We start from the raw sequence: 14615 nt of genomic DNA on the forward strand, positions 1-14615 counted from the left end.
TAAACAAGGATAGCAACCCTGATCTCAGACAAAATGAAAGGAAAAATAGCCCTAATCAAGAAATAAGTAAGGAAACCACATCTTGCTAAAAGGTACCATTGACAGTGAAACAACATCAATACTAACCATATATGAATCAAGTAGTATAGCATTCATTTAAAAAATAGTATATTTCAATCTGCATTCAGACTCCATAGTTCTTTCTCTGGAGGTACATTGCTTTTAGAATTGTCTTAGATCATTGTATTGCTGAAAAGAGCAAAATAATCTCTCAAAGTTGATCATTCACATAATACTATGCTTACTATGTACAGTGTTTTCCTGGTTCTGCATATTTTAGTCAGCATCAGTTCATGTAAGTCTTTCCAAGATTTTGTGAAATCCATCTGCTCATCAATTTTTTGAACAATAGTTTTCACTAATATTCATATGTTACAATTTGTTTAGTCATTACCCCAAATAATGATTATCCCTTTGATTTCCAATTCTTTGGCACTATAGATAAAGCTAGCACCCAAATTCTTAAAAGATAATCATTTTCTTATATAACCAACAAAGCAAAACAGTAAAAGATAGAGAAATTCCATTTAAAATAACTATAAATAATATAATGTTTACCTATCAGGACAAACCCAAGAACTATACGAACAATTACAAAACACTTTTCACATAAATAAAGTCAGATCTAAACAAATGGAAAAGTATCAATCTTTCTTGGATAAGCTGAGCCAATATAATAAAAATAGTAATTCTACCTATATTTATTTACTTATTCAGTGCCATACCAAACTACCAAAAGATTTTTGATAGAGCTAGAAAAAATGAGAACAATATTAATCTTCACAAAAGATTAATGATTTCAAGGAAATTAATAAAAAGAAAATACAAAGGAAGATGGCCTAGCAATACCAGGCCTCAAACTATATTTTAACAGCAGTTATCAAAACTGCTATTACTGGCTAAGAAATAGATTATATATCAATGGAATAGGTTAAATACACTAGATACAATAGTCATGACCATAGTAATCTTATGTTTGATAACCCAAAGACCTAGCTTCTGGGGTAGGAACTCACTGTTTGACAAAAACTTCTGTTAAATCTGGGAAAAAATAGAACATAAATTAGATATAGGCCAACATCTCATACCATATATTAAGATAAAGTCAAGATGGGTATATGATTTAGATATAATAGGTGTGATACCATAAACAAATTAAAATAGCAAGAAGTTTTCTATCTATCAATTCTGTGGGGAGGAAAAAATGCATGACCAAACAAGAGACAAAAAGTTTTGTGAAATATAAAATAGATAATTTTAAACATATTTTAAAAAATCTTTTTCACAAGCAAAACCAATGAAACTGAGATTAGAAGGAAAGGAGAAAAATGGGAAACAATCATTATAACAAGTATTATGGATAAAGGTCTCATTTCTTAAAAGTATAGAGAACAGAGGTAAAATTATAAAAATACATACCATTCCCCAATTAATTAATGGTCAAAGAATATGAAGAAGCAGTTGTTTTCCGATGAAGAAATCAAAGTTAACTATAGGCCAATGAAGAAGTGCTCTAAATTATTTTTGATCAAAGAAATGCAAATTAAAACAATTCTGAAGTACCACTTTATATCTAATAGATTGGATAATTGACAAAAAAGGAAAATGATAAAATTTTATGGAATTTGGGCCACAGATGCATTGTTGGTGGAATTGTGAAGTAGTCCAACCATTCTGGAAAGCAATTTGGAACTAGGCCCAAAAGAGCTATAAAACTATACCCTTTAATCCAACAGTACCAGTTCTAAGGTCTGTATTCCAAAGAGGTCCTAAAATGGGGGAAGGATCTACAAGTACACAAATATTTACAACAATCTTTTTTCTAATTGAAAAATATTGCAACATGAAAGAATGTCCATTAGTTGGGGAATGACTGAACAAGTTGTAGTATAGGGATATAATGTAATACTATTGTTCTATAAGGAAAGATGAATAGGCAGATTTCAGGAAAACCTGCAAAGACTTGCACAAACTGAAGAAACGTAAAATGAACTGAACCTGAAAAATATTGTACACAGTATCAGCAACATTGTATGACAACCAACTATGAATGACTCAGCTCTTCTCAGCAACACAATGATTCAAGACAAAGACAAAGGACTCACAAAGAAAATGCCATTCACATCCAAAAAAAGAACTGATATTCAGAATGCATATCAAAGCATATTTATTCCACTTACTTTATTATTTTTGTAGTTTTTTTTTCTTTTCATCTTTTTATATAACTGTGATTAATATTGAAATATATTTTACAAAATAGCATGGGCATAACTCATGTCAAATTGCCTACCAATTCTGGAATAGGGAAGGGAGAAAATTTTGGAACTCAAAATTTTGTTAAAATGAATGGTAGACACTACACATCTCTCAGATGGCTAAGATGACAGAAAAAGATAATGACGAATATTGGAGGGAGTGTGGGAAAACTGGGACAATGATACGTTGTTGGTGGAATTGTGAACAGATCCAGCCATTCTGGAGAGCAATTTGGAACTATGCTCAAAAAGTTATCAAACTGTGCATACCCTTTGAACCAGCAGTGCTACTACTGGGCTTATATCCCAAAGACAAAGAGGATATTTTAAAGGAGGGAAAGGAACCCACATGTGAAAAAATGTTTGTGGCAGCCTTTTTTGTAGTGGCTAGAAACTGGAACTTGAATGGATGCCCATCAATTGTAGAATGACTGAATAAATTGTGGTATAAGAATGTTATGGAATATTATTGTTCTGTAAGAAATGACCAACAGGATGATTTCAGAAAGGCCTGGAGAGACCTACATGAACTGATGCTGAGTGAAATGAGCAGAACCAGGAGATCATTATACACTTCAACAACAATACTATACGATGATCAATTATGATGCACATGGCTCTCTTCAACAATGAGATGATCCAAACCAGTTCCAATTGTTTAGTAATGAAGAGAATCAGCTACACCCACAGAGAGAACTATGGGAAATGAGTGGGGACCACAACATAGCATTTCCACTCTTTCTGTTATTGTTTGCTTGCATTTTTGTTTTCCTTCTCAGGTTTTTCTTTTACCTTCTTTCTAGATCTGATCTTTCTCGTGCAGCAAGATAACTGTATAAATATGGATACATATATTATATTTAACATATGTTTTAACATATTTAATATGTATTGGACTACCTGCCATCTAGGGGAGGGAGTAGAAGAAAGGAGGGAAACAAAAGGTTTTGCAAAGATCAATGTTGAAAAACTACCCATGCATATGTTTTTTAATTAAAAAGCTATAATAAAAAATAAAAAAATGAATGGTAGAAATTGTCTTGATATTGTACACAATAACAACAAGGTTATGTGATGATCAAGTGTGATGGACTTGACTCTTTTCAACAATGTGGTGATCCTAGGTAATTCTAATAGACTTAGGATGGAAAATGTAATCTGCATCTAGAGAAAGAACCAGGGAGACAAACAGTTATGAGACATCTTGAAAGAAAAAGTAACTGGTCTTGGGTACAAAGCAGATAAAGTGAATGAAGGAGAAGGAATTATTAACTGAAATTTCTAACCTGGAAGATCATAGCATATTAATAATGAAGTAGTAGCTGTAAAGGGGATCCAGTTTAAGAAAGGTAGTGGGTAGGAAAAGAAAATTGGGTTTGATATAGTTGTTGTAAGAATCAAATTAGATAATGCATAAAGTGTTTTCCAAACTTTAAACAACTACATAAATGCTAGTTAACATTACTATTAGTATAACCTCATGATACTTCCCCCCAAAAGCTAGGGCATTGCTTTATAGTTACTGGAAGATTTTTGCCTTTAAAATGTAACTGAAGTTTCATTTACATGTAAAATGGGAGAACTTCACAGATAATGAAAAATTATTTGCTTGGAATACATAATTTTATACACAGTAATTAATCATGGAATAGACATGCATTTTCTGACCTGGATTAATTAGGTTGTCTAAGGGGCCAAATTCAAGTCAGGGGAAGTATGATAATGAAAAAAAGCCCTGCAATTAAAGTAACAAGGTGCGAGTTCAATTCTGATCCTGAAACTTTAGTGCTTTTGTTACCTTGACAGTTGTCTGGATTTGAACCTTATCATTTGCAAAATAATTCCTAAAATTTCCCAAATCCTTAATCCTTTGATCCTTTAGCCTCTTATTCCAAGCTAAGAATAGTAAAAGAACAAAAACAAAAACCACAAGAAATAGACAAAAGAAAATACATTGATTTACTATCACTGACTTTTAAAGATGTTTGAAAAAACATAAAGGAAGGAAATATGGATTTATTAAGTGGCTTACTCTGTGCCAAGCACCTTGCTAAGTGATTTTACAAATATTATTATATTTGGTCTTTGCATACCCTGAGAGGTAAGAGTTACTATTATCCCCATTTTGCAGATTAGGGAACAGTGGCAGACAGCAGTTAAGTTACTTGCCTAAAGTCACACAGCTAGTAAGCACCAGATTCAGACTTGGAAAGATGAACCTTCCTGAATTCAGGCCCAGTAATTTATCCACTGAATCACTTGGCTGCCTCTAACAGTCTAAAAGAGAAGTTGGAAAGAAACCAGAAAGCCCTTCAGTAGCAAATATTCAATTTGATCTTAAAACAGGAGACCAAGAAACCAAAAATGTTTCATTTGTAAAACATTATAATGATAAGACTGGAAGTATTACCTCATAAAACTGAGAGTCAAGGAAAAAAACAAACATATGAAGTTTGCTATGAAATCCAGCTAAATCAAATTGTTCAGAAGTCATTTGTGGCTATAGTTGGGACGAGGACAGTAAATGTGGAAAGGAACAAATTTGTTAACATTTGGATAACAATATATTATCAGGTATGATGATGGAAACATCACATTTGGACTTTATCATTCCATTTTCCAACATGTCATCATTTAAGGAAGTAGAGATATCATTTAAATGGTGCCTGGGAAGGGCTCATGGACCAGAGCAGGTATATAATCCTGTTATTCAACATACCATTTAAGGAAGCAGGGAGAGTATTTAAATGAGGGCTGGGAAGGGCAGATGGACCACAAAAAATACACAAGTAGAAAGTTTACAACCAAGGCAAAGTAATTTTAAAGGCATCTGGGGAGAGGGGAGTTTGATTTTCAAGATATAGAAATGAAAAGAAATTTCCACCAAAATAGAATTGCTTAGAGAAGTTGTATATTTCTGCCCTCCCCCACCCCAAACAACCAAAAAGCTACCAATAATTATTGATTTTCATGTTTTTTTCTCATTTCTCTAAGCTGTGAAAAATAGCCTATATATATAGCTTTGTTGAAATAATGATGAAGATTTTGACCAAATAATTTCCTATAGCAGATATTAATAGCTTATACCATTAACTGAGATGTAAAAAAATAAAAGATCTGACTGTGTATTTATTGATTGGAAAGTTTTAACTTACAGCTACTTTCCAAATCAAGAATGGTGTGAAAAGGGGGCAGTGACTTGCTAGTATTACTATGATTAGAGAAGGTGAGGGTGGATAAGGTGATCCTTAAGCCCCCAAAATGGATCAAAAGTAATAAGGATTTTAGATATTGATGGATAAGAGAAAAAAGCTTTCTAGGGATTTTTGGTATAAATGATCTATTACACTGATTCTCAAAGTGAGGTCTTCAGATTCCTGGTTTGTTACCAAGATCATTTCATGGGGTCATCAAGGTTAAAATTATAATTATATTAAACTGTCCTTTGCCTATTAAAGTATTACTTTTTTTCCAAATACAAAAAAGAGAAAATTTTGACTTAGAAAAATAAAACATAACCTTGAAGACTCTCCTTCAAGTGTCTCCGATGAAGAAGTTAAAGTTACAGTTTCTTCAATAATCTGCAAGGTGTCTTCTAAGATGTGCACTGGCTTTATGGGCAGAATCCAAACAAAAAAAAACCATTCCCCATTAATAGCAGTGCTCTCCAAATGTCTCTACTTGCAGATGAAAATATATTAATGGCACATTGAGTTCCAGAACACTATAAAATACCCTCAATAAAGTGAATAGATACATAAAGGAAATTTGTCTGACACAGACAGAAAAATCATATAGATGAAAAATGTCTATTATTCAGACTATGAAATGCAGCTGAATGGGCATCCCATAAACTGACTACACATGTATGCATTTAATAATGTGAAGATTAAGGCAAGAGTTGATAATTGCATCTTTCCAGGAAATGCATGTATACACAGATTTTTATATATCTACATGTGTGGTATACATGTGTACATGTAAAGAAAATTAAAAATTTAAATAAAAATTGAACTTTTTCTGGTTTTCCATCTTTACTTCTTTTAATAGAGGAAAATCACATACATATATTTTAGCAAGGTGCTATAAATAAGTTGTGAGCTGGGATGATACATAAGAGAAGATTAAATAGAATCCTATCTGTCCAGCACTTCGAATGATCCCAAATTACTTGCTGATGAAACAGCTCAGTTCTATTCCTTAAATATCAATATTATATGATTGTTTTATATATATATATATATATTATAATTATATAATTAGATTTAAGTATATGTTATATAATTATATAATATAGCATGATGATTATATAGCTCTATTTAATATGATTAAATAACATTAATAAGTATATTATGCAGTTATATATTATGTGATTTTATATGCCATGATCTAAGAAGAGTTAATATTATTAGTAATCCAAAAGATGATAGAAAGATGCATAGTGAGAATACATTTGATGGATCAGGTTATAAGTACTAGGTTGCATGTAAAAAATGTTTAACAGACATTATCAAAGATATGTGTAGACCGAAAAGAAAATGCTCTGGTCACATGACAAGAATTAATGCCACAAATAAATGGCCTTAATGGAACATTTCTGCCTTCCAGATATTAAAAGAACCAAAGAAGTGCCCCCAGCATTTTGGATGGATCCTCCATAGAGGATTTATGGAAAGACATAAGTAAGAACCTCCTAAGATCAGAAAGCAACATTTAAGACAGCCATCAATGTAGAAAACGACCTATGTTGATGTAACCATGGATGGATCAATGTGACAAAGTTATCTCTGATTAAAGCAGTGTCCAGTTATGACTTCAGAAGACAGATAGTGAAACATTATCTTCCCCCTATCAGCAAAGAAGTGGTGGATTATAGGTATCTAATATATACATTTTCAGATATGCCATTGTGTTCATTTGTCTTCTTTGACTCCTCTTTGTTCTATTAAAATAGAGGTGTATGTGAAACATTGGGATATGAAAATGATGTAAAATTTTATACCAATAAAGCTTTAAAAAAACCAAAATCTATTTTCTTAACTCCAGATATCTTTCTATCTCTTCTCCTACCTAAGACAATGATCCCCATACTAGATACTTGATTACTAAATACTGAATTGGATTGATTGGTTTGCTCCCTGGATTTTCTGGGAAATAAGGAAGATTGAAAGAAGCTTTGTCATAGGAAATATATGAAATTGTCAATGACTAAACATGACAAGTGCATTCTTGGACACATTGTTGATTTATGGAAATAATGATTCATAAAACATCAGTGATGAAATGGAACCAAGAGATCATCTAAACCAACCCACTCATTTTATACATGAAAAAAATGAGGTTCGGGTAAAGTAAGTGACTTTTGTCACAAAATCTTTAATGTTAGAGGATGAAATTCTAGTCCAGTTCACTTTCCATAGCAGAAATGATAAACTATGTTACCAGTACCTATGACCATGGATGCCTTAACTGTGGAAAATATAAACAGAAATATACATTGAATAAGACTATGAAAGCTGAAATCCTTTCTCCATCTTGACTTTCTACTCTATAACTTCCTAACACTTGATGACATTGTTTCATCAATGAGATGTAAAGTCTGACATGTAGTAAAAATGTAATGAATGTTCCTTCCCTTTTATTCCTTTTCTTGTCTTTCCTTTTGTACTGTTCTGTTTTACTAATGTGAAATTTTGCCATTCCAGTTTCATTACTATGAATCCTGGAGGCTTTTTGGTCTTTGATGATGTCTAAAGAAATTAGATACCTTTGGGAGAGAGAACACCTAAAACCTTATCAACCATAAAAGACAAATTCTGTCCTGTGTCATAATTCACCTTTCAGGCATAGGCTTACCTTAGGGGGTTATGGAAAATCATAGCTAGTATCTTATAAAGATCTCAAACTTAGAATCTTCTGCTGGATATAGGCCTGAGTCTGACAAGCAGATAATCCAGGAGTCTGATGGAGAGTGAGTTTCTTTTCACTTGCTACAGGACCTCAGACTGTTTTTGAAGCCTTACAGAGCCATAGTGGCTAAAATGTTCAGTTCTTCAGCCTCAGGGACCTTCATATTTCATCTCTTAGACTAAGGATAGAAATGAGGAAGCTGTCTTAGTGTTGCAATGGGGGAAGAAACAAACTAAACTGCATATATTAGAATGGGTTACAGATAGTGATTGTGGAGTTTGTGAATTTTGTTGTCCTGGAAACCATGATCCAATCAAATTTATAAGCATCCTAAATTATATAGTGAAAAGGATTTCCAAGTAGCCCAGTGTCTGTGGGTCAAAAGCATGGGGACAAATCCTATCAGATGAATGACAGAAAAGAGCTAAAAGGCATTTTAAAGACCATTTCTATTCTTCTAACCAGAAAGACAAGAACTTTGAGCTAGTAATAAGGACACTAGAGTTCAAATCCTTTTCAGTCAGAAATTATCTGTGTGAATTTGGGCACATTACTTCCTTTTGAATCTCAGTTTCTTCCACTGCATGATAAAGAGGTTGGAGAAGATGACATCAAAAGTTCTGTCCAGCTCATATAGTCTACTAATTAAGGAGATTCCAACTAATGTATTATTTTCCCTTACTTGAACATCTATCAAAGTTTCTTTACTATCATTTAACTGTGCTGTGAATGCTATCTAACCCCAAATCTCTCTCCACAGCATAGCTGAGCACAAGGTTAGTTACATAGAGGAGCTCTATTGTTACTTGAGTTATTATTTATATCATGCAATAAAGTACAAAGAACCTGGAACACTAGATTAGAAGTGCCTATAAAGATCATTGCATAATCCTCAAAAGAGTTTAAACCAGCTTATCCTGAGTCATATGATGATGAATGTGTGTACAAGGACAGAAGTCCAAATCTCCAGAATTCAGTTCTCTCTTTTTCCTTAATATCCTTCTGGATTGACTGGAAAATGTGTTTTCCAATAGGAAAAAAGCAGCATTTTAAAGAGGAAGAAACAGAGGAACAGAATGGAAGTGACTTGCCTATGTGAGTATTGGCTGTAGTATCATATGTTTGGGGGTGGAAACTAGGCAGCACAGATGATAGAGTGCTAAGCTGGGAAGTCAGGAAGACTCCTCTTTGTGAGTTCAAATATGACCTTAGATAGTTGCTAGCTATGTGACCACATGCAAATCATTTAACTCTGTTTGCCTCAGTTTTCCCATGTATAAAATGTGCTAGAGTAGGAAATGTAGGAAATTGCAAACTACTTAAGTTTCCTCTGCTCAGAAAACCTCAAATAGAATCATAAAGAATAGTGAATGACTGAAAAATAACTCATCACAAAAAGGGATGGTAGAGATATTAGCAGTCATCTAGTCTAGCAATCTCATTTAACATTGAAGAAAATGAGGAAATTGAGAAACTGAGGAAAGTGCTTAAGTAAATTATTTAAGGTTACACAGGGAGTAAGCAGGGGAGCAGGGATTAAACTCATGTCTTCTGGTTAGGCGAAGTGTGCCCCAAAATGAAACAGGGGGAAGGGATAGATGATAGGATGAGATGGCTCTAATTGATGGAGGGCTAGGAAACACCAAATGAAGAAAATGAGGAAAGAAATCAAACTTCATGTGATCATGCTCATAGATGATCCTGAAACGGAAATTGGATTTTTACAATATAATGAGTCAATTGTCAATTGTATCTACTTCTCTTCCCCAACTTCTCTACTGGTATACGTATAGCTAAGGATGGACAGAGTCAAAGCCCAATTTGACCAGAAGAAGAGAGAACCAGAATTCCATGCAGTTTATTGCGTGTAAAAGAACCTTAAATATCCTTAGATATGGATATCCATATGCATATGGAGAAACTGTAGCTCAGTGGGGGCAAGTTATTTGTTTAATCAGAGGAAATCAGCAGCTAAACCAGGGACTAGAGCCTGGTTTCTTATCTCTTATCTTCTTATCTCCCAGTATCAGAACCTGGTCTCTAGTCTCCCAGAAAGAATGTGAACAATTGAGATCTGTGGATCCAACAGACACAGAAAAATTGAATTCTGGTTCTAATTCTACTTTTTTTATGCTTATGTATTATCACAGGCTGTTTAACTTCCTAAGCTTCTTCTCTGTAAAATAATTGATTTGGACTTGATAATGATATGTATACTGTCTCTTTAAAAGATTTACTAACTATTTGTCAACCCCATGATCTTAACACATTCTATTTTCACTCCTCCTGACACATCCAGGAAATTCACCAGTAGCTGAATGACAACAGAATAGTTAGTATACTAACTTCAGCCCAGCCTTGTATTGACCAAAAGTAAAAACAAAAAGAAAAACAAAAAACAATGGGAAATTAGGGAAATCATGATGTACTGTCAGGAGAATAGATTTGGAGTCAGAGGACTTAGATTTAAATCATTTATCTGTTGCAGGCTACCAATGTGACTCTGGGGCACATCCTTTCTACTCTCTAGTATTTAATTTCTTCATCTGTTAAATGAAAATGTTGGCCTTGGATAATCTTTACAATTTCATTTATATAAATTCTGCTTTCATAATCTGAATTTATCCTTTCAGTTCTTCCAATCCCTCCATCCCTGTTATTTCCAAAGTCACAATAAAACCTTCACCTTAGACCTTTCTGTCAGGAAAAAGTAAATTGTGGGTAAGTGGCCTCCACTTACCCTTCTCCTAATAGCTTTGCATTTTACTATTGATCTCCAAAAGTAATAAAGTCTAATGGTGCATGAGAGGGTATGAGTGTCTTTACACTGACTAGTCTACTAATACTTGCCCCTGGGATCCTCATTCACCAATCATTGGTGTCCTATGCTGAGACCAGCCATGTTTAGGAAAATAGTTACTTGGCAGCAGCTTCCTCAGAAATAGGGGGATATGAAGCAGCCCTCCAACCCTCCCAGGGGGTGAATGATTTCAGCACCTTCAACAGCTCCATTTCCACCACATCCTTGACCCGGTCTGGAGGTTGCCTTCTCTCCCGGCATTGTAGGTTGTCCATGGAAATACTGAAAGGTACTTCAGTGGCATCCAGTGCCCTTTGCAACCTCAATTTCTGAGCAATCAGCAAGTCAGTCTCAGCCATCAGGTCCTCAATCTCCCTCTGTAGCTCTGACTTCCAAAAATGTACATCTTGTAGTCTCTCCCCTACTTTCTTATTAGTGTCCTGCTGTGTGCGCTGACTGAGGGCCTTTGTCTCAGCTGCCAGATGTTTGGACTCCTGCCGGTTGCACTCTGACTGGTCACAGTCAGTAAAGGCCTGGTGACAGCGAATATTATTATTTTGATACCACTCCTCTGTAAGGTACTTGGCTGACCGGAAGCCAGCCATGGCCAGCTCTGAGGAGCCATAGTGCTCTGTATTGTGTTCCACTTCAGGGACCTTGGGGACAAGGTCAGAGCTCTTCACTGACTGTGGAACAGGCTCCTGGGTGACCAGCATGTTGGTCTGAGGCATGGTCTTTGAGACAGATGGCTCCCCTTAAGTCAGGGACCAGAGAGAAATCTAAACTGGGCTTCCCTGGGTGCCCTTCACTGAAGTGATTTTCATCTCCTAGGAAACAGAAACATACTCAACACCAGCATCCTGTTGCTAGGTAACAGGGTTTCCCCTCCCACACACAAGTGCTGGGGGAAGGAAAGGGACATTCTGTTAAGGATGAAAGAGGGAAGGCCACAGGTAGCCCTGCTGTTCTTAAAGGGCCAAATAATAAGTGTCACCCAATTAAAGGCTATGCTGTCCCTGGCTTTTGAATGATGGAGGAAGGTGGCAGGCAGTAGGGAGGTCTTTCAGAAACTCTCTTATCAAGTAGACAGAGCAGATCCAGGGATGGTCGAGTAGCCAAGCCAAACCCTGGACACCAGCTTCCCTTTAGAGAACCATTCTGGTGACTTCACCCTGCAATTTTTGTTCTGTGACTGAGGAGTGGGGCTCAGTCCTTACAGCAGATCATTGCTTTAATAGGTAATGAAATCTCCTATAAAGCCTATTTCCAAAGATGCTGGCTTTTGAACCTGTAAACTTAATACATTCGGTAACACCCAATAGTAATTAATTCCAATGGAGATGTGCAGACCAGTATAAGGAAAGAAAGGGACATGGCCCCATTGCCAATGGGACTAAAATATATTCATCTACCTAGAAGGGACCTCAAAGATAATATTATGTAACTTTTTATGAAGGTGTAAACTGAATGCTGGAGATCTGACGAGTAAGCAGTAGTGACAGGATGTGAATATAGCTCTTTTAACTTCAACAATTCAATTGTTCTTTCCTCTAGATTAGATATTTAATATTTTTTTTTTGCCATGGACTCCTTTGTCATATTATGAAGTTATGAGTATCTTTTCAAAATAAGATTTTAAATTCTTAAAATAAAATAGAACAAACCAATTAAATTTAAAATAAGAAATATAATTTTGCCCATCTAAACTAATGGACCTCCTGAAATCTATCCACAGATTCAGTGGGGGGAAGTGGTACCAGCTGTCTTGACTGTTGTGCTTCCTTAGGATTGATGTTCCCTCTCATGGATCCAGATTCCAATCCATCTATGCCTGTTTTACTTGTCAATTTTGGCTCATGGTAAGGATACAACCAGTATGCTGAGACCACTCTCTAGATCCTTTAATCTTAGGAGGAAACTAATGAAATATATTGGCTAGCCTTAGTCATCCTTTTTCACCATGTACTCAGGCCTTTCTTTTCAAGTCCTACATAACACAGAACATCTTATGTGAAGTTGAAGAATCTGCCTAATGAGAGAACAGGAAATTCCTATAAGCTGGCCAGAATAGGGAAGTATCCTTGGAAGATTTGAGTGACTGTTTGACTTAAACCTTAAAACATAGGTAGGATTTCAATAGGTAGGAAAGAAGTTGGGAAGGGATAGCTAGGTATCCTGGAATTAGGGAGTATGTGATTGCTATCTTATTAACAAATGCTTGTTGAATCAATAAATAAATTCCAAAGCACATCAGAGAGGGAGGCAGCAGAAATCCTCTTATAGATCACACATTCAAGTTACCATTACAAGTGGTCACAAAGTCTATAGGATGGGGTTCTTCCCTTGCTGAAACAGCTAAAAGTATGTATAGTGAGAGTGTCTGTAGCATACTTTGTTTTTTTAAACAATATTTTTCCAATTACATATCAAGATAATTTTAGCAATTATTTTTGCAAGTTTTTTTGAGTTTCAAATTTTCCCCTCTTTTTCATTGTCTCCTTTCCTCCCCTCTTCCAAAAACATTATACATGTATTATCATGTAAAACATATGAAAGAAGAAAAGGATAAAAAGGAAAAAAAGATATGAAAAAGTAAAGTAAGTGAAATAAATATGGGGCAATCTGCATTCAGGGTCCACTAGTTCTTTATCTGGATGTGGATAGTATTTTCCTTTGTGAATTCTTTGACCTTTTCTTGGATCACAGTATTGCTGAGAAGAGTTGAGTCGTTCATAATTGATCATCACACAATGTTACTGATACAATACATGTTTTCCTGGTTTTGTTCTTTTCTTTTTGCATCAGTTTGTAGAAGTCTTTACAAATTTTTCTGAAATCTGCCTGTTCATCATTTTTATGCACAATAATATTCCATTATATTTATATACTGCAACTTGTCCAACCATTCCCTAATTAATGAGCATTTCCACAAGTTCCAATATTTTGCTATCATGAAAAAGGCTTCTGTTGCTATTTTTGCCTTTCCCCTTTTTATGTTTTCTTTGGGATAGTAGTCATATTGCTGGATCAAAGGTAGGCACAATTTGATTGCTTTTTGAGCATAGTTCCAAATTGCTCTCTAGTATGATCAGACCACTTCACAACTGCAATAGTGGCCCAATTTTCCATATCATCTCTACATTTCCACATCCTCTCTGTTATTTTCCTTTTTTACCAGTTAGCTAATCTGATAAGTGTAAGATGGTACCTCAGAGTTGTTTAATTTGCATTTCTTTCATCAAAAGTGATTTAGAGCACTTCTTCATATGTCCATAGTAGCTTTGATTTCTTTGTCTGAAAACTATGTCTTATCATTTGACCATTTATCATCTGGGAAATGGTTTGTATTTTTATTAATTTAATGCAGTTTTCTATATACTTGAAAAATGAGGCCTTTATCAAAGAAACTTGTAAAGATTATTTCCTCAGCTTTCTGTTTTCCTTCTGATCTTATTTGCATTGGTATTGTTTGTACAAAAGCTTTTTTATTTTAATATTTAAGATGATTTTATATTTCATGATGTTCTCTATTTCTTGTTTGGTCATAAATTCCTCCCTTCCCCATAGATCTGACAGGTGGATTATTCCCT

General features: G+C 34.8%; 1 protein-coding gene across 3 annotated transcripts in view; it reads right to left on the reverse strand.

Annotated features, from left to right (window-relative positions):
* TEKT4 (tektin 4) overlaps window positions 1-14615 on the reverse strand; it is an 85338-nt gene that overhangs the window by 40340 nt on the left and 30383 nt on the right. The window contains exon 1 of one of the 3 annotated variants that reach the window (XM_031945749.1): window positions 11223-11860. The exons of 1 other annotated variant lie outside the window; for it this stretch is intronic. In XM_031945749.1, coding sequence (XP_031801609.1) covers window positions 11223-11756 — 534 coding nt within the window. In that variant the 5' untranslated portion in view covers window positions 11757-11860. Of the gene's footprint in view, window positions 1-11222; window positions 11861-14615 lie in introns of those variants that run through there. One more of the 3 variants, XM_031945750.1, reaches the window with a different exon arrangement.

The sequence above is a fragment of the Sarcophilus harrisii genome, chromosome 1 (genome assembly GCF_902635505.1).
Source record: "Sarcophilus harrisii chromosome 1, mSarHar1.11, whole genome shotgun sequence".
NCBI classification, from domain to species: domain Eukaryota; kingdom Metazoa; phylum Chordata; class Mammalia; order Dasyuromorphia; family Dasyuridae; genus Sarcophilus; species Sarcophilus harrisii.